At 37.9% G+C, this 26979-nt stretch overlaps 1 protein-coding gene across 3 annotated transcripts in view; it reads left to right on the top strand.

Moving 5' to 3' along the window:
- Window positions 1–26979, top strand: part of DCAF1 (DDB1 and CUL4 associated factor 1) — an 88719-nt gene that overhangs the window by 23804 nt on the left and 37936 nt on the right. For all 3 annotated transcript variants that reach the window (XR_003507835.1, XM_027523414.1, XM_027523415.1), the window contains 3 exons: window positions 23168–23305; window positions 24285–24797; window positions 25086–25187. Coding sequence is in view for 2 of the 3 variants with exons in the window: in XM_027523414.1 (XP_027379215.1) it covers window positions 23168–23305; window positions 24285–24797; window positions 25086–25187 (753 nt within the window). In the remaining variant the exon portion in view is untranslated. The remainder of the gene's footprint in view (window positions 1–23167; window positions 23306–24284; window positions 24798–25085; window positions 25188–26979) is intronic.

Genomic DNA, 26979 nt, shown 5'->3' with positions numbered 1-26979 from the left:
TCTCAAGAGTCTTCTCCAACACTACAGTTCAAAAGCATCAATTCTTCGGCACTCAGCTTTCTTTATAGTCTAACTCTCACATCCATACATGACTACTCGAAAAACAATAGCTTTGACTAGACGGACCTTTGTGGGCAAAGTAATGTCTCTGCTTTTTAATACGCTGTCTAGGTTGGTCATAACTTTTCTTCGAAGGAGCAAGCATCTTTTAATTTCATGGCTTCAGTCACCATCTGCAGTGATTTTGGAGCTCAAAAAAATAGTCTGCCACTGTTTCCACTGTTTCCCCATCTATTTCCCGTGAAGTGATGGGACCAGATGCCATGATCTTAATTTTACATTGGAATCCATATATTATATGTGTGAAAGAGTTTTCTTGAACATTGTTTACCTGTTTGGGCAATGTGTCCTTATAGTTTTGTTTTATTTCTTTATTTAAAAGCTAGTTGTAGTTACTAAGTTGATTCTGTTCAAACTGCTATTAAAAAAGTTTGCTTGCTTGTACTTTAGAGATATTGGAAGAATTTTAGGACTTCCCAGGTGGTGCTAGTGGTAAAGAATCTGCTTGCCAATGCAGAAGACAGAAGAGTTTGTTTTATTTTTTCCTTTTTTTCCTGTTTATGCTTGCTGCTTTCTTTTTAGTAGAAGTATAGTTAATTTATAGTGTTACGTTAATTTTTGCTATACAACAAGGTGACTCAGTTATACACATATACACATTCTTTTTTTATATATATATATATATTCTTTTCCATTATGGTATATCCCAGGAAATTGGATCTAGTTCCCTTGCTATGTACTAGGATATTGTTATTTATTCATTCTAAATGTAATATGCATGCATGCGTGCGTGGGTGCTAAGTTGCTTCAGTCGAGTCCAACTCTATGCAACCCTATGGCCCATATAGTTTGTATCTACTAACCCCAAACTCCCAGTCCTTCCCGCTCCCTCTACCCGCCCTCCTTGGCAACGACAGGTCTGTTCTCTATGTCTTTGAGCCTGTTCAGTTCAGTTCAGTTCAGTTGCTCAGTCGTGTCCGACTCTTTGTGACCCCATGAATCGCAGCACGCCAAGCCTCCCTGTCCATCACCAACTCCCGGAGTTCACTCAGACTCACGTCCATCGAGTCGGTGATACCATCCAGCCATCTCATCCTCTGTTGTCCCCTTCTTCTCCTGCCCTCAATCTTTCCTAGCATCAGGGTCTTTTCCAATGAGTCAGCTCTTCGCATCAGGTGGCCAAAGTATTGGAGTTTTAGCTTCAGCATCTGTCCTTCCAATGAATACTCAGGACTGATTTCCTTTAGGATGGACTGGTTGGATCGCCTTGCAGTCCAAGGGACTCTCAAGAGTCTTCTCCAACACCACAGTTTAAAAGCATCAATTCTTCGGCGCTCAGCTTTCTTTATAGTCCAACTCTCACATCCATACATGACTACTGGAAAAACCATAGCCTTGACTAGATGGACCTTTGCTGGCAAAGTAATGTCTCTGCTTTTGAATATGCTATCTAGGTTGGTCATAACTTTCCTTCCAAGGAGTAAGCGTCTTTTAATTTCATGGCTGCAGTCACCATCTGCAGTGATTTTGGAGCCCAACAAAATAAAGTCTGACACTGTTTCCACTGTTTCCCCATCTATTTCCCGTGAAGTGATGGGACCAGATGCCATGATCTTTGTTTTCTGAATGTTGAGCTTTAAGCCAACTTTTTCACTCTCTTCTTTCACTTTCATCAAGAGGCTCTTTAGTTCCTCTTCACTTTCTGCCATTTGAGCCTGTACATAGTTCATTTGTGCCGTATTTTAGATTCCACATATAAGTGGTATTGTTTATTTGTTTTTGTCTGTCGAACTTAACTTCACTTAGTGTGATAATCTCCAGGCCCATCTATGTTGCTGCAAATGACATTATTACATTCTTTTTAATGGCTGAGTAGTATTCTATTGTGTATATGCATCACATCATCTTTATCCATTCATCTGTCACTGGACATTTCGGTTGTTTCCTTGTCTTGGCTGTTGTGTGAATAGTACTGCTATGAACATAGGGTTGCATGTATCTTTTTGAATTATACTTTTGTCTGGGTATATGCCCAGGACTGGGATTGCTGGATTGGGGTAACTCTGTTTTTATTTTTTGAGGAACCTCTGTGCTCTTTTCCATAGTAGCTGCATGAACTTACGTTCTTCCCAACACTTGAGGAGGTTTCCATTTTCTCCACACCCTCTCCAGAATTTGTTACTTTATAGACTTTTTAATGATGACCGTTCTTTTCCCCCCTAATGATGGCCATTCTGACCAGTGTGAGGTGATATTCATTGTTGTTTTTTTTAATCACTTTATTTGTATTTATTTATTTGTGGCCATGCTGGGTCTTTGTTGCTGTTTGGGCTTTTCTCTAGTAGGGCAAAGCTGGGGCTACTCTCTAGTTGTGGTCGAGGGCTTCTCATTGTGATGGCTTCTTATGTTCAGGAGCATGGCCTTTAGGGCTTCAGGAGTTGAAGCTTCCAAGCCCAGTAGTTACTGCTCCTGGGCTCCAGAGTACAGGCTCCATAGTTGTGGCGAATGGGCTTAGTTGTTCAACATGCAGGATCTTCCCAGATCAGGGATCCAACCTCTGTCTCCTGCATGGTCTGGTGGATTCTTTACCCTGAGCCACTGGGGAAGCCCTCACTGTAGTTTTCTTTTGCATTTCTCTAATAGTTACGTTATGTGCTTACTGCCCCTTTATGTCGTTTTTGGGTTTCCCAGGTAGCTCAGTGGTACAGAATCTGCCTCCCAAGCAGGAGTTTGATCCCTGGGTTGGAAAGATCCCCTGGAGAAGGAAATGGCAACCCACTCCAGTATTCTTGCCTGGAAAATCCCATGAACAGGGGAGCCTGGCAGGTTATAATCCATGGATTGCAAAGAGTTGGACATGATTTTCTCCCCTTCTGTAGGCTGTTTTTTCATTTTTTTATGATTTCATTTACTATGGAAAAATCTTTTAAGTTTCATTAGTTTCCATTTGTTTATTTTGTTTTTATTTCTATTGCTTTGGTAGACTGACCTAAGAAAATATTGGTACGATTTATGTTCGAGACTGTTTTGCCCATGCTCCCTTCTAGAAGTTTTATGGCATTATGTATTATGTTTGTCTTTAAGCCATTTTGAGTTTATTTTTGTGCATGATGTGAGGGTGTATCCCAATTTCATTGATTTACGTACAGCTCCAACTTTCCCAATACCAGTTGCTGAAGAGACTGTCTTTTTCCCATTTTATATTCTTGACTCCTTGGTTGAAGATTCATCAATGTTAGGTGTGTGGGTTTGTTTTGGGGCTGTCTGTTCTGCTCCATTGATCTGGATGTCTGTCTGTACCAACACCACATTGTTTGCATTACTGTACTTTGTAGTGTTGTGTGACGTCTGGGAGAGTTCTGTCTCCTGGTTTGTTTTTTTCCCTCAGGATTCCTTTGGCAATTTTGGTTCTTTTATGGTTCCATGTGAATTTTTGGATTATTTATTCCAAATAATTTAGTTCTGCAAAAAATTTAATTTGATAGGGATTGCGTTCAGTCTGTAAATTGCTTTGGGTAGTATTGTTGTTTTAACAATGCATATTTTCTCAGTTCAAGAGCACAGGATATCTTCTGATTTCTTTGAATTCTCTTTAATTTCCTTTATTGAAATATTACAGTTCTTAGTGTATAAGTCTTTCACTTTTTTGGTCAGGTTTATTCCTAGGTATTTTATTTTTTTGGTGTGATTTTGAAAAGTATTGTTTTTTTAACATTCCCGTTCTGATATTTCATTGGTAATGAGAAGAAATTTACACCACTGATTTCTAAATGTTAATCTTATATCCTGCTGCTTTACTGATTTCATTTATAAGATTGAGTAGTTTTTGTGTGAAGGTCCTTAGGGTTTTCTATATATTGTACCATGTCATATGCATATAGTGACAGCTTTACCTCTTCCCTTCCAGTTTGCATACCTTTTCTTTCTTTCTTTTGTCTGATTGCTGAGGCTTGGACTTCCAATACTATGTTGAGTAGAAGTGGTTAGAGCTGGCATCCTTGCCTTCTTCCAGATTTTAGTGGGAATGCTTTCAGGTTTTCACCGTTGAACTTTGTATTGACTGACTGACTGTCAGAAATAGCTTTTATTATGTTGAGATATATTCCCCTCTGTACTCACTTTGGTAAGAGGGTTTTTTTTTTTTTTTTTTTTTTATTAATCATTTTATTTTTGGCTTTGTTGGGTCTTCATTGCTGCACGGGCTTTTCTCTGGTTTCACTGAGTGGAGGCTACTCACTGTGGTTCATGGCCTTCTGATTGCAGTGGCTTCTCATTGGGGAGCATGGGTTAGAGGGTGTTGAGGCTGCAATAGTTGCAGCATTTGGACTGAGTAGGTGCAGCTCCTGGCCTCTAGAGGACAGGCTCAGTAGTTGCGGTGCATAGGCCTGGTTGCTCTGCTGCATGTGGGATCTCCTTTATTGGCAGGTATATTCTTTACCACTGAGCCACCAGGGAAGCCCCAGTAAGAGTTTATTAAAAGATATTAAATTTTCTCAAATGTTTTCTCTGTATCTATTGAAATGATTGTGTGGTTTTCAACATTTGTTTATATGGTGTATTACACTGGTTTTCATATGGTGAACCATCCTTGTTAACTCGGGATGAATCCTAACTTGGTTGTGGTATGTCATCTTTTTCAGGTGTTGTTGGATTCGGTTTGCTAATATTTTGTGGTGAAGTGTTGTGTCTATATTCATCAAGGATATTGACCTGTAATATATATATATTTTTTCTCCTCAAAAACTTTTTGGCTGTATTGGGTGTTTGTTGTTGTGTGAATTTTTTTCTAGTTATGGCAAGTGGGGTCTACTCTCTAGTGGCTTGTGGAATCTTCATCAAGGATCAAACCCATGTCATCTGCATTGGCAGGTGGATTCTTTACCCCCGAGCCACCAAGGAAGCCCTGTAATTTTCTTTTTTCATGGTATCTTTGTCTGGATTTTGCTATCAGGGAGATGGTACCTTCATAGAATGTCTTTGGGAGTCTCCTCTTCAATCTTTTGAAGGAATTTGAGAAGGATCAATATAAATTCTTTGTGTGTTTGGTAGAACTTGCCTGTGAAGTCATGTGGTCCTGGACTTTTGTTTGTAGGGAGTTTTTTTGTTGTTGTTTTTTAAATTACAGATTTTATTTCACTTTTAGTGAGCAGTCTGTTCAAATAGTCTCTTCTTAGTCCGTTTTGGAGGGATGTATGTTTCTAGAAAGTTGCCTGTTTCTTCTAGGTTGTCAAATTTGTTGGCATGTAATTGTAAATTTCTCTTAAGGTTTTTTGTACTTCTATGGTATGGAGCAACTTCATTTTCACTTTTCACTTTCATGCATTGGAGAAGGAAATGGCAACCCACTCCAGTGTTCTTGCCTGGAGAATCCCAGGGACAGGGGTGCCTGGTGGGCTGCCATCTATGGGGTCACACAGAGTCGGACACGACTGAAGTGACTTAGCATAGAATAGCATAGCATGGTATGGATTGAGGTTTCTCTTTTTTCATTTCTTATTTTGTTTGGGTTCTCTCTTCTCTTCTTGGTAAACCTGACCAGAGGTTTGTTAGTTTTATTTACTATTTCAAAGCATTAACTCTTGGTTTCTTTTTTTTTTTTTTTTGGTTGGGCCACGAGGATTGTGGGATCTTAGTTCCCCAACCAGGGATCAAACCCAGGCTCTTGGCAGTGATAGTGCAGAGTCTTAACCACTGGACCACTGGGCTTCTTCCTGCCGTGGCTTCTCTTGTTGCAGTGCACGGGCTCCTTAGAATTCCCTTTCTATTTTTTAAACCTCTATTGTATTTATTTCCTCCCTTATCTTTGTTATTTCCTTCCTTCTGCTGACTTTGAGTTTTGTTTGTTCTTTTTTTCTAATTTTTTTAGGTGATAAGTTAGCTTGTTTGAGATTTTTCTTTTGTTTTTGAAGAATGCTTGCATCACTCTGAACTTCCCTCTGAGAATTGCTTTTGCTGCATCCCATAGATTTTGTATGGTTGTGTTTTATTGTCATTTTTCTCAAGATATTTTTAAAATAATTTATTTTTGGCTGTGCTGGATGTTTGTTGATATGTGGGCCTTTCGTTTTGGGGAGCAGGGGCTTCTCATCACTTTGTGCACGGGCTTTTCGCTGCAGTGGCTTCTCCTGTGGCGCACAGGCTCTCAGGAGCGTGGGCTCAGTAGCTGTGGTGTGTGTGGGCTCAGTAGTCGCACCTCCTGGGTTCTAGAGCACAGGCTCAGTAGTTGGGGCGCATGCTGTTAGTTGCTCCCTGGGATGTGCGATCTTCCCAGGTCAGGGATCAAACCAGTGTCTCCATTGGCAAGCGGATTCTTTACCACTGAGTCACCAGGAAAGCCCCTCATTGTAATTTTGATTTGCATTTCTGTAGTAATTCAAACTGTTATTCTTAATGATGAGTAGTCTTCCCCAATGATGAAGGACATTCCATTCTGAAGAAGCCTATTCTGTTCTTAATGGTATTTTATATTCACTTAGTTAACATTTGAAGGGTGTACTGTGCTGTTTTATGTTATGTGCTGAGAATAATTTGTCAGCAAGAGCTTATATTTATATATGTATTTGGATGGACAAACACAAACTGATACTTTCAAATAAGAATGCTGTGAAAACCAGAAAATGGTAATTTGATAATGACTGTATACTTGAGTTATAAAATGTTAGTTGCTCAATTTAGAAGTAATGTGAATATTTTGTCCCTTGCCTTTAAGAATTTGCAGTGTGAATTGGGTATGCCACCTAGCTTTCTTTAGATACTAAAAATTTAATCTTCTGAAGCAATCTGGAAGTCTCAATATAGTTAAATGTGTAAACCAAGCGAAAGATCTGGAAATAGATTTTTCTTAACAGTTAAGAATTTTATTATGTAATTGTACCATATAATGCATTTTAGAGAATAACATTGTTATTAATGCTATAGTTTGCAGTATTATGTAGACTGGATTTAAAAATTTCTCATTAGTTACCATTGTGAGAGACCAGAAAAAATCTATCTTCTGTGAAAAATGTTTTAATGTTGAGTTCTTTTGAAAAGCATGATGAAAATGAGACATTTACAACAGTGTATCTGTATATACAAGATTTGTAGATGATTACCGATGTGTTTACTAGTCTGTGTAAAAGTTTCCTGGTTGTCACTGTAGGCAAATCATCTCTCGGTTCAGCTCAGTCATGTCTGACACTTTGCGACCCCATGGACCGCAGCACACCAGGCCTCCCTGTCCGTCACCAGCTCCCGGAGTTTACTCAGACTCATACCCATTGAGTCAGTGATGCCATCCAACCATCTCATCCTCTCGTCCCCTTTTCCCACCTTCAATCTTTGCCAGCATCAGGGTCTTTTCCAGTGAGTCAGTTCTTTGCATCAGGTGGCCAAAGTATTGGAGTTTCAGCTTCAGCATCAGTCCTTTCAATGAATATTCAGGACTGATTGCCTTTAGGATTGACTGGTTGGATGTGCTTGCAGTCCAAGGGACTCTCCAGAGTCTTCTCCAGCGCTGCAGTTCAAAAGCATAGATTCTTTGGCTTCAGCTTTCTTTATGGTCCAACTCTCATATCCATGCATGACTACTGGAAAAACCATAGCTTTGACTATAGGGACCTTTGTCGGCAAAGTGATGTCTCTGCTTTTTAATATACCGTCTGGGTTTGTCATAGCTTTTCTTCCAAGGAGCAGGCATCTTTTAGTTTCATGGCTGTAGTCACCGTCTGCAGTGATTTTGGAATCCAAGAAAATAAAGTCTGTCACTGTTTTCATTTTTCTTCCATCTATTTGTTATGAAGTGATGGGATTGGATGCCATGATCTTAGTTTTTTGAATGTTGAGTTTTAAGCTAGCTTTTTCACTCTCCTCTTTCACCTTCATCAAAAAGCTCTTGAGTTCCTCTTTACTTTCTGCCATTAGGGTGGTGTCATCTGCATATCTGAGGTTATTGATAATTTTCACAGCAATCTTGATTGCAGCTTGTGCTTCATCCAGCCTAGCATTTCACATGATGTACTCTGCATATAAGTTAAATAAGCAGGGTGACAACATACAGCCTTGACGTTCTCCTTTCCCAATTTGGAACCAGCCCGTTGTTCCGTGTCTGGTTCTAACTGTTGCTTCTTGACCTGCATACAGGTTTTTCAGGAGGCAGGTAAGGTGGTCTGGTGTTCCCATCTCTTGAAGAATTTTTCACAGTTTATTGTGATCCACACAGTCAAAGGCTTTGGTGTGGTCAATGAAGCAGAAGTAGATGCTTTTCTGAATTCTCTTGCTTTTTCTATGATCCAGGGGTGTTGGTAATTTGGTTTGTTTGCCTCTGGTTTGTCTGCCTTTTCTAAATCCAGCTTGTACATCTGGAAGTTCTTGGTTTGTGTACTGTTGAAGCCTAGCTTGAGCATTACCTTGCTCTCATGTGAAATGAGTGCAATTGTGCAGTAGTTTGAGGATTCTTTGGCATTGGCCTTTCTTGGGATTGGAATGAAAACTGACCATTTCCAGTTCTGTGGGCACTGCTGAGTGTAAATTAATAGGTCAGAAATCATTATTTTAGGGGACTTTGCTCCTGGCTCAGTGGTTAAGACTCTGCTTCCACTGTGGGGTGTATGGGTTCAATACCTGGTTGGGGAACTTGGATCCTGAATGCTGTGGCTGCTGCTGCTAAGTCACTTCAGTCATGTCCGACTCTGTGTGACCCCATAAATGGCAGCCCACCAGGCTCCTCCATCCATGGGATTTTCCAGGCAAGAGAACTGGAGTGGGGTGCCATTGCCTCCTCCATGAATGCTGTGGGGACATGGCCAAAAAAGAAAAAAATCATTATTTTTGGACAGATTGGCTACTGGTGTTTCACAGAGCTACTGTTAAGGCTCGTTAGAGCTATGTTTCTCAGACTTTGTGAACCCATAGTTGCACATTTTACGTTGGGACCCATATATTATATGTATGGAAGACTTTTCTTGAACATTGTTTATCCCTTTGTTCTATATGTCCTTATAGTTTCTTTGTATTTAAAAACTGGTTGTAAGGTACTAAACTGATTCTATTTTAGCTGTTGTTTAAAAAAAAGTTGCTGGCTTGCACTTTCTAAGGTATTGGAATACCTTTAAGTTTTATTTTTTTGTTTATGCTTGCTTTTTTTTTTTAGTAGAAGTATAGTTGATTTAACATGTTAACTTCTGTTATACAGCAAGGTGACTCAGTGATAGACATATATACATTCTTTTATATATATATGTAAATTTCCATTTTCTTTTCCATTATGGTATATCTCAGGAGATTGGATCTAGTTCCCTGTGCTATGCACCAGGATGTTGTTTGTTTATTCTAAATGTAATAGTTTATATCTACTACCCCAAACTCCTAGCCTGTCCCTTGTCATCCTCCCACGTGCCCACTTGGCAACACACGTCTGTTCTCTGAGCCTGTTTCTGTTTTGTACATAGGTCCATTTGTGCTGTATTTATTTTCCCCCTCACTATATATATATTACTGAAGTATAGTTGACCTGCAGTGTTTCAGGTGCACAGCAAGGTGATTCAGTTATACATATATTATTTTTGAAATTATTTTCCATTATTGGTTATTATAAGATATTGATTATAGTTTCCTATGCTATACAGTAAACCTTTGTTGCTTGTTGCATATCTTTTTTTTAATTAGAAAGCTAGCATTCTGTTAATACTAAGTCACACAAGTGGAATCAGAATGTTATGAATTTTTTAGGCAAAAATTTGTAAGTTTTCTAAAACATAAATATTGGAAAGCCTTCTGATAAAGACTTGAGAAAGAACATAAAAAAAAAGAGATGGAGAAATTGGAAAACATAAACTAAATGAAATGGGAGCACTGAATATGAAATAGAAAAAGTGAAGCAAACTAGGTAAAAGATCATCAGATAGTCCAGTTGGTTTTAAACATGACTGCTCATTAGACACATATCTGGATCTCTGGAGGAAAAAAAGCAATACCTGGGCATTTGTATTTTTTTAAAATTTGAAGATAATTCTGATGTGCATCTATCTGGATTTTTAAAAAATGATTACATTTTTTCCTATTGTACCTTTGATACAGAGTTCTGTTATTGTTCTGTTGACCACTTATGACACAATGGTATAAGTGAGTAATAATTACATAATCACAGTAGTAAAAGGTATTTATCAGTTTTCACAGTCAATAGTTAGAAAAAATAAAAATAAAAGATAATTACAGTTGCAGGCAATAATGGGAACATGATTAAGTTAACAGTATAAAATAACTGCATAGTTTGCGGGGGTCAAGCTCAGTGATATGGTCAGTGGAGGTACATACATGCACATGTTTTCATCCACCCAGCCAGTCTGTGTCTTTTGGTTGTTGCATTTAACCCATTTGCATTTACAGTAATTATCCATATGTGTGATCCTATTACTGTTTTCTTAATTGTTTTGGGTTTGTTTTCTGTAGGTGTTTTCCTTCTCTTGTGTTTCTTGCCTTTAGCATTTGTTGTAAATATGGTTTGGTGGTGCTGAATTCTCTTAACTTTTACTTGTCTGGAAAGCTTTTGATTTCTCCATCAAATTTGAATGAGAGTCTTGCTGGGTAGAGTATTCTTGGTATAGCTTCTTCCCTTTTCATCATTTAAATATATTGTGCCATTCCCTTTTGGCTTGTAGGGTTTCTGTTGAGAATTCAGCTGATAGCCCAATGGGAGTTCCTTTGTATATTTTTTTGTCCTTTTTCCCATTGCTTTTAATATATTCCAGTTCTAGTTCAGTCACTCAGTCGTGTCTGACTCTTTGCAACCCCATGAATCGCAGCACGCCAGGCCTCCTGTCCATCACCAACTCCCAGACTTTACCCAAACTCATGTCCATTGAGTCGGTGGTGCCATCTAACCATCTCATCCTCTGTCGTCCCCTTCTCCTGCCCTCAATCTTTCCCAACGTCAGGGTCTTTTCAAATGAGTCAGCTCTTCACATCAGGTGGCCAAAACATTGGAGTTTCAGTTTCAACATCAGTCCTTCCAGTGAACACCCAGGACTGATCTCCTTTAGAATGGACTGGTTGGATCTCCTTGCAGTCCAAGGGACTCTCAAGAGTCTCTCCAACACCACAGTTCAAAAGCATCAATTCTTAATATATTATCTTTGTCTTTAATTTTTGTCGGTTTGATTACTATGTGTAATCACACATACTGCTGACCCACGTCTGCACAGATGACCTTCCAGCACTCGCAGTTGTTTTGGTTCAGTCTCTTGTCACTGCTCCATTCTTCTGGATCTTGGTGTGCACAGTATTTCGTTTGTGCCCTCCAAGACTAAAGTCTCTGTTTCCCCCAGTCTATGGAAGTCCTATAATCAAATCCCACTGGCCATCAAGGGCAGATTCCCTGGGGATTCCCAGGATTTGTGTGCCATATTTTAGATACCACATGAAAGTTATATCTCATATGGTATTTGTCTTTCTCTGTCTGACTTCGTTTAATGTGAAAATCTCTAATTGTATCCATGTTGCTGCAAATGGCATTATTTTGTTCTTTTTTATGGCCGAGTAGTATTCCATTGTATATAGACACATATCTTCTTCATCCATTCATAATATTGATGGGCACTTAGGTTGTTTCCGTGTCTTGGCTGTTGTGCATAGCTCTGCCCTGAACGTAAGGATGCATGTATTTTTTGTCTGAATGTATGTCCAGGAGTGGGCTTGCTGCATCCTGTTAACTCTGTTTTTAGTTTTTTGAGGAGCCTCCATACTGTTTTCTGTAGTGGCTGCATCAACTTACATTCCCACCAACAGTGCAGGAGGGTTCTGTTTTCTCCACACCCTCTCTAGCATTTCTTATTTGTAGACTTTTAAACAAAAACAAAATAATGTATTTACTTATTTATTTTTGGTTGTGCTGGCTCTTTGCTGTATACAGGCTTTTTCTGGTTGTGGAGAGGGGGGGCTACTCTCTAGTTGTGGTGCACAGGCTTCTCATTGTGGTTTTGCCACTCCTGTTGCAGGCTCTTGGGTGAGTGGGCTTCAGTAATTGTGGTGCGTGTGCTTACTTGTGGGATCTTCCTGGACCAGGGATCGAACTGGTGTCCCCTGCATTGTGAGGTGGATTCCCATCTACTGTATCACAAGGGGAGTCCTATTTATAGAGTTTTTAAAGAAGCCATTCACACATCTCTGGTGTGAGACGGTACCTCCTTGTAGTTTTGATTTCTCTAATAATTAGTGATGTTGAGCATCTTTTCATGTCCCTACTGGCTGTCTGTGTGTCTTCTTTAGAGAAATGTCTATTAAGGTCTGCCCATTTGTTTTGTTTTATTTTATTATTACTATTTTTTTTTAATTGACTTGTCTTTTGTTGTTGAGTTGTATGAACTGTTTGTATATTTTGGAGATAAATTCCTTGTTGGTTGCATCATTGTAAATATTTCTGTAGGGTTTCTATTTGCTCTTTTCTTTTTATGATTTACTTTGCTGGGCAAAAGCTTTTTAAATTTGATCTGGTCTCATTTGTCTTTTTTATTTTATTTCTGTTACCTTGGTAAAGTGAAAATGTTAGTTGCTCAGTCGTGTCCAACTCTTTGCAAACCCATGGACTGTAGCCCTCCAGGCGCCTCTGTCCATGGCATTCTCCAGGCAGGAATACTGGAGTGGGTTGCCATTTCCTCTTTTAGGGAATATTCCCAATTTAAGGATTGAATCTGGGTCTCTAGGATTGTTTGCCACCAGGAAGCCTTGGTAGATTAAGAAAACATTGTTACAGTTTATGTCAGAGAATGTTTAGCAAAACTTCTAGAAGTTTTATGATGTCCTGAATTACATTTAAGTCTTAGCTGTTTTGAGTTTATTTTTGTGCATGATGTGTGGCTGTGTCCTAACCTCATTGATTTACGACTCCAACCTTTCCAGTACCACTTGCTGAAGAGACTTTTTCCCATTTTATGTTCTTACCTCCTTGGTCGAAGATCGGTTGACCATAGGTGTGTGGGTTTATGTCTGGGCTCTGTTCTGCTCCGTTGATGTGGATGTCTGTTTTTGTACCAATACCACATTGTTTTGACTGCTGTAGCTTTGTAGTGTTGTATGAATTCTGGGAGAGTTATGTCTCTTGATTCCCCACTTTCCCCAAGGATTCTTTTGGCAATTCTGGGTCTTTCATGGTTCCATATGAATTTTTGGATTATTTATTCTAGCTGTGCAAAAAATATCATGGGTAATTTGATAGGGATTCATTCAACATGTAGATTGCTTTGAGTAGTATCACCATTTTAACAGTATTAATTCTTCCAATCCAAGAGCATAGGATATCTTTTCATTTCTCTTAATTTCCTTTATTAATGTTTTATACCTCTCAGTCTTTCACTTCTGTGATCAGGTTTATTCCTAGGTTTTTTCTTTTTAGTGTGATTTTAAAAGAAACTTTTTTTTTACATTCCCTTTCTGATATTTTGTTGGTAGTGTGAAGAAATTTACACAACTGATTTATGCACGTTAATCTCGTATTCTACTACTTTGCTGTATTCACTTATAAGATCTGGTAGTTTTTGTATGAAGTCCTTAGGGTTTTCTATATATTGTATCATGTCATCTGTGTATATCCACAACTTTACCTCTTCCCTTCCAATTTGGATACCTTTTATTTCTTTCTCATTGCCTGATTACTGAGGCTAGGACTTCTAATACTATGTTGAATAGAAGTGGTAAGAATGGGCATTTTTTGTCTTGTTTCAGATTTTAGCGGGAATGCTTTCAGGTTTTCACCATTGAGCATAATGTTGACAATGGGTTTGTCAGAAATCGCTTTTATCATGTTGAGATTTGTTCCTCTGTACTCAACGTTGATTAGAGTTTTTATCATGAATGAATGTTGAATTTTGTCAAATGCCTTTTCTGCATCTTTTGAGATAGTCATGTGTTTTTACTTTGCTTTTGTTTTGTGGTGTGTTGCATTGATTACTTTGCACATGTGGAACCATTCTTGTGAATGTGGGATGCGTCCCATTTGGTCATAGTGAGTGACCTTTCTGTGTTGTTGGATTCAGCTGCTATTTTGTTGAGATTTTTCTCATCTGTATTCATCAAAGATATGGGCATGTGATTTTCTTTTGTGGTATCTTTTTGGGGGTTTGTGCTCAGGGTGATGGTGGCTTCTTAGAATATCTTTGGGAGCTTCCCCTCCTCTTCTGTCTTTTGGAAGAATTTGAGAAGGATTGGTATAAGTTCTTTTTATGTTTGATACAGTTTACCTGTGATGCCACCTGGGCCTGGACTTTTCTTTGTAGGGAGGTTTGTTTTTTTTAATTACAGATTCTGTTTCACTTCTAGTGATCAGTTGGCTCAAATTATTCTTGATTTGATTTTGTTGGGCTGTATAGTTTGTAGAAAGTTGTCTTATTTCTTCTAGGTTGTCACATCAAATTATGAACATATAATTGTTCATAGAATTCTCTTACAGTTCTTTTGTATTTCTGCAGTATGGGTTGAGATTTCTCCTTTTTCATTGTTAATTTTACTTGTGTTCTGTCTCTTCTTGGTGAACATGGCCAGAGGTTTGTCAGACGTTTTTTTTAACCCTTTCAAAGAGCCAGCTCTTAGTTTCTCCTTCTGTTTTACTTTTGTTTGGTTGTACTGTTCTGGTTGGGATCTTAGTTCCCCAACCAGGGGTCAGCCCAGGCCCGTAAAAGTGTGCTGTCCTGTCCACTGGGCTGCCAGTGAATTCCCTGTTTTTTTAAACCTCTGTTTTATTCATTTACTCTCTGATATTTATTTCCTTCCTTCTGGTGACTTTGGATTTTGTTTGTTTTTCTAATTCTTTTAGGTGATAGGTCATTTATTTGAGATTTTTCTTCTTTTTAAACTGAGAAAGGCCTATATCTCTATGAATGTCTCTTTAAGAACTGCTGCATGGTATAAATTTTGTATGGTTGTGTTTTCATTGTTGTGTTTTTCAAGGTAATTTTATCATTTCCTTTTTGATTTCTTTGTTGACCCTTTGGCTTTTTAGTAGCACATAGTTTAGTCTCCATGCAATTGTTTATTTCTCATTTCTCTTCTCATGGTGAATTTGTTAATATTTTCTCATTTGTTTTCCTTTGCTGGATTTCTATTAATAGTTTCATGCCATTGTGATCAGAGAAGACGCTTGAAATAATTTCTTTTAAATGTTGAGATTTTCTACCCTAGTATGTGGTCAGTCCTAGAGAGGGTTCCATGTGAACTTAAAAACAATGTGACCTGGGTGTTTTTGGATGTAATGTCTTGAAAAATATCAATTAAGTCTAACTCTTCTATTATATCATTTTTGATCTCTCTCGCCTTCTTGATTTTCTGTCTAGAGGATCTGTTCATTGATGTATGTGGTGTGTTTAAGTCTCCTATCGTATTCCCATTAACTTCTCCCTTTATATCTGTTAGTATTTGTTTTATGTATTTGGGTGAACTCCTATATTAGGTGCATGGAGAAGGAAATGGCAACCCACTCCAGTATTCTTGCCTGGAGAATCCCATGGACAGAGGAGCCTGGCGGACCACGGTCCATAGGGTTGCAGAGAGTCGGACACAACTGAAGTGACTAAGCACACACACATATTAGGTGCATGTATGCTGATGGATGTAAAGTCTTGTATTGATCCTTTTACCATTATATAGTGTCCTGCTTTATGGCCTTTGCCTTTAAGTCTGTTTTGTCTGATAAAAATATTGACTCCCCTTTTCTTGCATTTCTGTTTGCCTGAAATGTCTTTCTCAGTCCTCTCACTCTCAATCTGTGTGTGTCCTTTGCCCTAAGGTAAGTCTCTTTCAGGCAGCAAAGCTCTTGTTTTTTTATCCAGTCTGCTACTTAATGTCTTTTGATTGGAGCAGTCACTTCACTGACATTTAGGTAATTAATGATACGTATATATTTATTGCCATTTTAAACCTTGTGTTCCAGTTGGTTCTTTGCTCCATTTTCCTTTTTCTTTCTTTTCTTTATTTTGGCTTATTTCCTTTTATTTTACGTTTATGTTCTCTTCTTTTTGGTTTTTGTGAATCTATTGTATATTTTTGATTTGTGATTGTCTTGTTTTACGTATATGTTAACCTTTGCTCTTTGCTTCGTTTAGACAGTCATACAGGCCTGACCACATTCTAAAAAAAAAAATGTATTTCTTACTCTCCTTCCCTACATTTTATGACTTTAATGTCTTTTTTTTAATATCTTCATCTTTATCCTTTTGCTGTTCCTTATGTTTATCATCACTTTCTCAAATAGGATTTTTTTTATCTTTTTGATCGTATACTGGCTAATTTAAGTGACTGACTTTCCAGTGTGATCTTTCTATATCTTCTTGCTTCTTTCCTGTATAGAGAAGACCTTTTCATATTTCTTTTATATGATAGTAGGCTTAGTATTGCTGTGTTCTTTTACTTTTTGCTTGCCTGATAAGTTCTTTATTTTTCATCCTGTTCTAAATGATTTTGCTTGGTGGAATATTCTCAGTTGCAGATTTTTCCTTTTCAAGACTTGGAATATATTTTGCCACTCTCTTCTGGCCTGCAGTGTTTCTAGGGGTTTCCCTGTAATTAACTCCGTGTTTTTCTCTTGCCATTTTTAGAATCCTCTGTCTTTAACTTTTGCCATTTTTATTTTCATGTGTCTTAGTGTAGGTATGGGTTCATCTTGTTTGGGACCGTCTGTGCTTCTCAGATGTTCTTTAGGTTTGGGAAGTTTTCAGCCATAATTTCTTTAAATACATTTTCAGTCCCCTTTTCTCTTTCTTCTCCTTCTAGAATCCCTATTATACATAGATTTGGTTTATATTATCCCATAGGTCTCTTATGTTGCTTTCACTTTAAAAAAAATTTTGGTTTTCTGTCTCTTTGGGTGATTTCCAGTGTTCTTTCAGATCACTTATTCTTCCTTCTGCATTATTCATTCTGCTCTTCATTACCTTGAGCTCAGCTTTCTCCTTCAGTTCAGTCACTCAGTCGTGTCTGACTCTTTGCAACCCCATGGACTGCAGCACACCAAGGCTTCCCTGTCCTTCACCAACTCCCAGAGCTTGCTCAAACTCATGTCCATCGAGTCGGGTGATGCCATCCAGCCATCTCATCCTCTGTCTTCCCCTTCTTCACCTACTTTCAATCTTTCCCAGCATCAGGGTCTTTTCCATTGAGTCAATTCTTCGCATCAGGTGGCCAAAATATTGGAGTTTCAGCTTCAACATCAGTCCTTCCAATGAATATTCAGGACTGATTTCCTTTAGGATTGTTTGATCTCTCTGCAGTTCAAGGGAATCTCAAGAGTCTTCTCCAACACCATAGTTCAAAAACATCAGTTCTTCAGCACTCAGCTTTCTTTATAGTCCAAATCTCACATCCATACATGACTACTGGAGAAACCATAGCCTTGACTAGACGGACCTTTGTTGACAAACTAATGTCTCTGCTTTTCAATATGCTGTCTAGGTTGGTCATAACTTTCCTTCCAAGGAGTAAGCGTCTTTTAATTTCATGGCTGCAGTCACCATCTGCAGTGATTTCGGAGCCCAACAAAATAAAGTCTGCCACTGTTTCCACTGTTTCCCCATCCACTTCCCATGAACTGATGTGACCAGATACCATGATCTTCGTCTTCTGAATGTTGAGCTTTAAGCCAACTTTTTCACTTTCCTCTTTCACTTTCATCAAGAGGCGTTTTAGTTCCTCTTCACTTTCTGCCATAAGGGTGGTGTCATCTGCATATCTGAGGTTATTGATATTTCTCCTGGCAATCTTGATTCCAGTTTGTGCTTCATCCAGCTCAGCGTTTCTCATGATGTACTCTGCATATAGGTTAAATAAGCAGGTGACAATATACAGCCTTGACGTACTCCTTTTCCTATTTGGAACCAGTCTGTTGTTCCACGTCCAGTTCTAACTGTTGCTTCCTGACCTGCATACAGATTTCTCAAGAGGCAGATCAGGTGGTCTGGTATTCCCATCTCTTTCAGAATTTTCCACGCTTTATTGTGATCCACACAGTCAAAGGCTTTGGCAGAGTCAATAAAGCAGAAATAGATGCTTTTCTGGAACTCTCTTGCTTTTTCCGTGATCCAGCGGATGGTGGCAATTTGATCTCTGGTTCCTCTGCCTTTTCTAAAACCAGCTTGAACATCAGGAAGTTCACCGTTCACATATTGCTGAAGCCTGGCTTGGAGAATTTTGAGCATTACTTTACTAGCGTGTGAGATGAGTGCAATTGTGCGGTAGTTTGAGCATTCTTTGGCATTGCCTTTCTTTGGGATTGGAATGAAAACTGACCTTTTCCAGTCCTGTGGCCACTGCTGAGTTTTCCAAATTTGCTGTCATATTGAGTGCAGCACTTTCACAGCATCATCTTTCAGGATTTGAAATAGCTCAACTGGAATTCCATCACCTCCACTAGCTTTGTTCGTGGTGATGCTTCCTAAGGCCCACTTGACTTCACATTCCAGGATGTCTGGCTCTAGGTCAGTGATCACACCATCGTGATTATCTGGGTCGTGAAGATCTTTTTTGTACAGTTCTTCTGTGTATTCTTGCCACCTCTTCTTAATATCTTCTGCTTCTGTTAGGTCCATACCATTTCTGTCCTTTATCGAGCCCATCTTTGCATGAAATGTTCCTTTGGTGTCTCTGATTTTCTTGAAGAGATCCCTAGTCTTTCCCCATTCTGTTGTTTTCCTCTATTTCTTTGCATTGATTGCTGAAGAAGGCTTTCTTATCTCTTCTTGCTATTCTTTGGAACTCTGTATTCAGATGTTTATATCTTTCCTTTTTCTCCTTTGCTTTTCGCTTCTCTTCTTTCACAACTATTTGTAAGGCCTCCCCAGACAGCCATTTTGCTTTTTTGCATTTCTTTTCCATGGGGATGGTCTTGATCCCTGTCTCCTGTACAGTGTCACGAACCTCAGTCCATAGTTCATCAGGCACTCTATCTATCAGATCTAGGCCCTTAAATTTACTTCTGTCAAATGATTTTTTTCTTATCAGTTGACACTGTCATGTGGTTTTCTACTAATTCACAAGAATTAATTCACACGAATTCAATTAATGTGGTCTGTTACATAGATTGATTTTTGCATTTTGAACCGTATTTGCACATTTGGGTAGATTCACTTGGTTGTGGTATATACAGTAATCTCTTATGATGCTGTTTAATTCAGTTTGCAAGTATGTTTTGAGAACTTTTACACCAGTAGTCATAAAGGATATCTAGTTTTCTTGCACTGTCTTTGTATCAGGGTATTTGGTATCAGGATAATGTTGGCTTCATAGAATTAGTTGGGAAGTTTTCCCTTTTCATCAGTTTTTTGGAAGAGTTTCAAAAGGCTTGGTATTAATTCCTTAAATGTTTGGTAGAATTTACCAGGTAAACTATCTGGTCCTAGGTTTTTCTATTTGGGATGGGTTTGATGACAGTTTAACCCTCCTTAATGGTTATAGGTCTGTTCAGTTTTTCTGTTTCTTCATTAGTCAGTTTTTGTAGATTGTGTTTCTAGAAGTTTGTGCATTTAACCTAAGTTACTGAATTTTTTGTTTATAGTGTTCTCCTGAAATCCTCCCTCCCCTCTGTTTTTCGACTGTGCAGCACATGGCTTGCAGGACCTTAGTTCCCTGAGCAGGGACCTAACCTATACTCTCAAACATGAAAGCACAGTCCTAACCACTGGTCTGCCAGTGAGTTCCCTTATAATCCTTTGTTTCTGTAAAATTAGTAGTAATGTGTTCCCTTTTATTTTTGATTCTAGTAATTTGTCGTCTTTTTTCTTGAGGTCAATCTAGCTCAAGGTTTGTCAATTTAAAAAAAAATTACTTATTTATTTTTGGCTGTGCCGGGTCTTTGTTGCTGCTCTTGGGCTTTCTCTAGTGTGGCCAGTTGGGGCTGCTCTTTATTGCAGTACCCAGGCTTCTCATTGTGGTGGCTTCTCTTGTTGCACAGCGTGGGCTCTAGGGCTCACGTGCTTCAGTAGTTGTGGTGCATGGGTTTATTTGCTTTTCAGCATGTGGGATTTTCTTGTACCAGGGATCGAACCCATGTCCCTTGTTTTGCAAGGTGAATTCTTAACACTGTACCACCAGGGAAGCCCTGTGTCAATTTTTTTTGATCCTTTCAAAAAAACAACTTTTGGTTTCATTAATTTTCTATATTTTTCTATTTGATATTTTATCTATCTCCACTCTAAACTTTATTATTATTTTTATATCTGTTATCTTTGGGTTTTATTTGCTCTTATTTCTTGAAGTATATAATTAGGTTATTAATTTGTGACCTTTTTTTCTTTTTATGTACTTGTAGATATAAATTTTGCCCTTTGCACTGCTTTGGTAGCATCCCATCAGTTTTGGTGTGTTGTGTTTTTGTTTTCATTCATCTCAAGGTACTAATTTCGCTGTGATTTCTAATTTGACCCATTGGTTGGTTATGACTGTTAATTTCCACATGTGAATTTTCCAGTTTTCTCTTGGGTTATTGATTTCACATTTCATTCCATTGTGATTGAAAAAAATTCTTTGTAAGAGGTAAGCCCTTTTAAAATTATTAAGATGTGTTTTGTGGCCTAAAATATGGGTCTATTCTGGGAGATGTTCCACCTGTACTTGAGAAAAATGTATATTCTGCTCTTGTTGGATAGAGTATTATCTCTATGTCTTTTAGATTGAATTGATTTTCAGTGTTGTTCAGCTTCTCTGTTTCATTGTTGATTTTCTGTTCAGTTCTATCCATTATTGAAAACTGGAATAAAGAATTTCTGTTTGGGATAATGAAATTCTAGAAATATAGTGATAATGGTTATACAGCATTGTGAATGTACTTAATCCCACTGAATTGCACACTTAAAATGGTTAAAATAGTTAGAAATCATTGAATGTAAAAAAAGAAAAATCAGAATTATAAGACTGGGAAAAATGGCCATTTGGAAAATGAACCAAGGAACTAGAATGAAGTGCTTAGAAAAGAGAAGAAAAATATGAAAGAAGTTGAGACATGGAGACTAGAATTAGAAAATTTTGAACATATCTAAAAGGAGTTTCAGAAAAAGAAGGAACTTGCCTGGTGGTCCAGTGGTTAACAGTCCCCGCTTCCACTGCAGGGAGCATGGGTTTATCTCTGGTTGGGAAACTGTGATCCCACATGCTGTGTGGTGAGGGCACAAAGATCACATACACATATACATAAGAGAATAGAAAGGTAGTGTTCAGAGACAGGAGGCTAGGATCTTACAAATAAATGAAAGACGTGACCACTCAGATTCTCTTTCTCTCTCTCTCATGCACGCACGGAATAGAAAGGCCGTATTCAGAGAGATGAGGCTAGGATCTTAATAAATGAAAGACATGACCACTCAGATTCAGAAAGCCCAAAGAAGAATACCAAAGACAAAAGATTTTAAAAGCAACTAGAGTAAAAAAGATTCCTGCAAATTAACAGCAAGTTTTGCCACAGCATCAGTAGAGGCCATAGTAGAAAATGTCTTCAGAGAACTTCTGTAAACCTAGAAATATTGACTACAGTTTTGGGGGGACAAAAGAGGGAACAAATTCTGGGTAACATGTAGATGGAAGGAAATAGTTGGAGTTAGTATTTAAGGTTTTTTATGCTGTTCAGAAAGAAGAATGAAAGACACTTAAAGTAGATGATAATGTTTGTTTTCACATCAGTAAGTATTTTAAAACAAAATTTCTCAAAGTGTATTGTTCAGAGTGTTAATAACTTTTTTGAAGAAAGTTTAAAACTTAGAAATATATAGGAGAATGACACCATGACCTTAGGGAAGAGTTTAAGATATAAAGTGCACACAGTTTAAAAGAAAATATTATTATATATGATTACATAAAATTAAGACTTTGTGCTTTATCATGAAACACTGGTAAAAGACATGAGTATTTCACAGAAGGTGAAAGTATGAATGATCATAAGGCATGAAAAAAATGCTAAACCTCGTTAGTAAATGAGAAAATTCGAGTTAAATGAAGCATTAAATTTTCATACCCACCTTATTACAAAAAAAAAAAAGCCTGATAGTGGTCAACTTTTAGTAAGATGTATTAAAAGAAATGGACTATTCAAGTCGGAAATGTGAATTGTTGTGATCCCTTTGAAAAATAGTTTGGCTGCCTCTAGTAAAGTTGAACATACACACCTGTGACTTAGTAGTTCTGTTCCTAGGTGTCTACTCTAGGGACATATTTGCACACACAAAAAGGTAAAAGTTAAGCAAACAAAATAGCAGCAGAACATGGAGGTGAAGAGCATTTGGAGGTATGCTGCCTGGGATAAGACCCCAGCTCTGCTACTTACTAGTTTTGTGACTTTGGTAAGTTAACCTCATTGTGACAGTGTTCTCTTCTGTAAATATAGTACTTTGTCCATCATACAAAGCTGATACAAGGATTAAGTAATTGTATGTAAGGCCTGTCTTATGTTGGGTACTGTTTGTGACAATTACACATAACAGTATAGATGAATGTAAAAAACATAAAGTTGAGTAAAAGAAACAAGTTGCAGAAAAATACATATGACACACACAGTTTATACAGGTCAAAGCCTATAACATTTAACAAAAGCTCTACAACAAAATTATTAAAATTTAGGAAGGTAGATACCCTTTGGAGAGGAAGGAGGTAAATGGTAGGGAGGGACACATGGGAGGTTTCTGTTTCTTAAGCTCATTGGTAAATCACAGAGGTGATTTTCATTTTCTTTGGACTGTACATGTTTATGTATTTTATTTCATAATAAACACTAAGAGTGGGATATGTGAAGTTAAACACTTGTTTGATGGAGAACTTCTTAGACATTGATAATGTTAATTGTGCGTTGTGAACTTCAAAGAGGCACGTAGAATTTTTAGTACCCAACGCTTGGTTATGGAACCTTTTGGGACTTAATAGCTACATTATGTGATAGTTGATCTTTAGCTTGAGTTTTCGTGGATAAATAGGACTGTTTCATAGATGCACAGTTATTTTAAACCACCTACTGTAGTACATTTAGTTTGCTTAGATTTTGTAATCTTATGAGCAATATTGAAATATTTTATTAAAAAATTTTTTTTTATCAACTGAAGTCATTGCTTATATCTGGAATTATGAGATCTTGACCCACCTGATTTGTACTCTTTCATTTCCTTTACTAAAGGAAGGAATTGTTGAGAACCTTTTCAAATGGGCCCGAGAGGCTGATCAGCCACTGAGGACATATTCTACTGGTCTGTTAGGTGGTGCTATGGAGAATCAAGACATCGCTGCTAACTACAGGGATGAGAACTCACAGCTGGTAAGGGCCGTGTCATAGTGACTTTTTCATGTAAGATAGTATATTCACTCATTCTTTCTTGCTACCTGAAGTTGAGTCAGTAGATCTTATTCATTGTACTAAAGTATAGCTATAATATCAGCATTTCAACTCTTACCTTATGTAAGAGTTTTGACTGTACGTTTTCTTTAACTTGCATATAGCAGTTTTTCATTTTGTCAAAGATCATGATAGTTTGTACCAGATAAACAGTACCATTCCCTCTTCCTTTCCCACATTTGGATTATGAAAAATTTCGAACATATAGCAAAATACAATTTTACAGCAAACACCTGTATATAGACCACTTACATTGATTGTGAACATTTACTATATTTATATTTATGACATACTCATCCATCCATTCACCCCTCTTCTGGTCTGGTCACCATTGTTTGTTTTTTTTTAAATTCAGTTTAAGTTGCAGGCCTGATCACTCTTTTTTTTTTTTTTAAACTAACCATACTACTACAGTTTTGGATCAGATCAAAAAATGAGTACCTAAAGGAAAACATAAATGGTGAACTTGAAAAATAGCTTATGTAATTATGTGTAATGTGGATGACAGTATTTAACAGAATACAGATAAAAGTTTGAAAAACCTTCATGTTTGATTTTCAAAGACACTTGTAAAAAACTTTGAATATACCTTGTGTCTGCCCCTTCAAATTTGATGGTCTGGTCCAGCATGATCCAGACAGATGTGCTGTGAATTAGGTTTTATCTGCAGATTTAGATTTAGATTTAGGTTTAGATTCTTGGAAATTGTATGAGGAATGAGACTTTTAGCCATTATTTATTTCATCAAGCTGTGGGAATCAAGTCAACATGCTTGTCAGATCTGTACTCTTATCAGTCATTGAGATAACTGTCTGAGTATCCTTAAATGGAAGTAAGAATTACATGACTCTTTTAAGATACAGAAGAGATAAATCTGTTTTATTCCAATATCTGTTGATAGGTGGCAATAGTGCTTCGAAGATTGAGGGAGCTGCAGCTTCAGGAAGTAGGTTCAAGGCAAGAAAGCAAGCGTCCTAGCCCACGAAAGCTCTCCTCTGAACCCCTTTTGCCTCTGGATGAAGAAGCTGTGGATATGGACTATGGCGACATGGCTGTAGATGTAGTAGATGGCGAACAAGAGGAAGCTTCTGGAGACATGGAGATCTCCTTTCATCTTGAGTCAGGCCACAAGACCAGTAGCAGAGTGAACTCAGCAACGAAACTTGAAGAAGGGGCATTGAGGAAAAACAAGTCAACAAAACAGGCTGACAGAGAGAGCTTCAGGAAAGCCAAGCAAAAGTTGGGTTTTTCATCATCTGATCCAGACCGCATGTTTGTTGAATTGTCTAATAGCAGCTGGTCAGAAATGTCCCCCTGGGTGATTGGCACCAATTATACCCTTTATCCTATGACTCCTGCTATTGAGCAGCGACTTATTCTCCAGTATTTGACCCCTTTAGGAGAATATCAGGAGGTAAGCTTACTGGGAAACGTAGTGTTCATGCTTTAAGACGACTGTGTTATTTCTGGGGTATTTTGTGGTGGCATATTATACATTGATGTGTTTTCATTCTAATACAGAAAAATCTGTGTCAAACTGGTAAAGTCTTAAGGAAGTCACTCCTGATAAGGTCTTTTCGAACAAAATGTGTTTATATGTTTATCTTTATAAAGGAGGGAGGAAGGGTTTCTTTAGTCTTCTATCAGGAAATATGTGAAAATAAATTCAAATGTTAAGACATGTTTTTGGTGTTCATTTCAGTTACTTCCCATATTCATGCAGCTTGGATCACGGGAGTTGATGATGTTCTACATTGACTTAAAACAAACTAATGATGTCCTGCTTACATTTGAGGCGCTCAAGGTAAAGTTCTTGAAAATATTAGTTACCAAGCATTTAATTAATGTGGATTGTCTATGTGTTTTGGTATATAACATCTCTGGATTTTATTGTTTAGAATGTTTCTATTACCAGATGTGTCAGTAGCAACAAATGAAAATTTCTTGTTTAAATAGAAGAGTTGAGCCTTACCAAGTTTTTAACTGTATACATATTGTATGATGTTAGGTTATCTAGAGTATAAATCAGAAAATGAGTAAAGAAATAGGGACATACCCAAATTCAGTGAAAGTAAAGGAATTTCTAGGTTGCAAAAGGGCTAAGTATAGGTGGGCAGGTATGTGTAGCCCACTAAATCCATACCTCTTCATGATTAAGGTAATCTGAAGGGAGAGAGGTTAAGTTGAATGAATAACATTGTGGCTATTACAGTTCTACCTAACAGGTAACTAATGGACACAGTACTGTTCTGTGATGTTTATAGTATTAGACAAATAAATTAAGTCTCTGCTGCTTATCATGTGGTTGAGAGAGCCAGGCATGTAAGCCTATGATTTTTTTAAAATACAGATGTTGTGACAGAAGTATTGGGGCACAAAGGAAGGAATGGTCTCTTTGAGAAATAGTAGCTTCTAGACAAAACTTCTGAAAAAGAGATGATGTTCTTGCTCTTTAAAGGTATAATTTCATTCCTGATATTCCAGAGCTACACTGTCCAATAGAACTTTTGGTGATGATGGAAATGTTCTTTGTGCTTTTCAGTACAGTGGCTACTAGCCACAAATGAGCATGTAAAATGTAGCTAGTGCCACTGAGCTCCTGAGTTTTTAACTTAATTTTAATGAAATTAGCCACATGTAACCAATGACTACAGTGTTGGCCAGCACAGTTCCAAAGTGTATTGGAATTAAATAGAAATGATGAAATTTGACTTGCAGACCCCAGAAATTTTAAGTTTGGAGGAGGTCAGACATAAATTAAAGTAACATGTATCCCTGTGTGTGGAATGCAGTGTGTGTGTATGTGTATAAAGTATGCAAACTCGTGATTTTACTTCGAACAGTGGGATGAAGCTGGAGGTCAAAGTTGTCTCCAGTGGCCCAAGGTATTGCTTTCAGATGCAGCATCCTGTCTTGAAAAGGAAATAGTGGAAGAAGGGCTTTGGGCAGTTGCTATTTCTGTAGGTCTTTGTATGAGAACCTATAATGGGTGTCGTTATTCACCTGTTTCTATGCAGAATCATATAAGGGGTTAGAGAAAATGGAATAAGGATGAACAGGGTAAAACCAGATAAGAGATCTTTATTATGAGGAAATAAAAAGTGTAGAAAGTTATATGTACGGTTTTGTTCAAAAGGAAGACTCAGTTGTGCAGGAGAAGGGGTAAGTATTGAAGTTAGTAGAAACAAAATGGGTTAAAATAGTAAATGAAGAACTAGACCTTATATGGAGGTACAGTATAAGGAGTGAAAATAGAGTCTTTGCCCACAAGAGTGAGGTGAGCCACGTATGGGCTGTGTTGAGCCAACTAGAATTAAGCTTCTTGGTAAAGATTGAGCCTTTTGTTTGTTCTGTTTTCCCTGCTGCTGATTCTGGCAGTGGAACTGCCAATTTATGGTAGTGGTTTTGAGAAAAAAGCACATGCAATGGTCTGAGTATTGGGGAGGGAACCATACATGGCTTAGCTGTTTCTTAGGGAAAGTACTCTATGGGGTCGCACAGAGTCGGACACAACTGAAGCGACTTAGCAGCAGCAGGGAAAGGCTTGGTGGTAGAGATTTGTGTATCAGACAAGAAAAGTTAATAGGGAAGGGGTT

Source organism: Bos indicus x Bos taurus, chromosome 22, assembly GCF_003369695.1.
Source record: "Bos indicus x Bos taurus breed Angus x Brahman F1 hybrid chromosome 22, Bos_hybrid_MaternalHap_v2.0, whole genome shotgun sequence".
Lineage (NCBI taxonomy): Eukaryota > Metazoa > Chordata > Mammalia > Artiodactyla > Bovidae > Bos > Bos indicus x Bos taurus.
The sequence above is the reverse complement of the archived record's forward strand: the minus strand, read 5'-3'. Positions and strand labels throughout refer to the sequence as shown.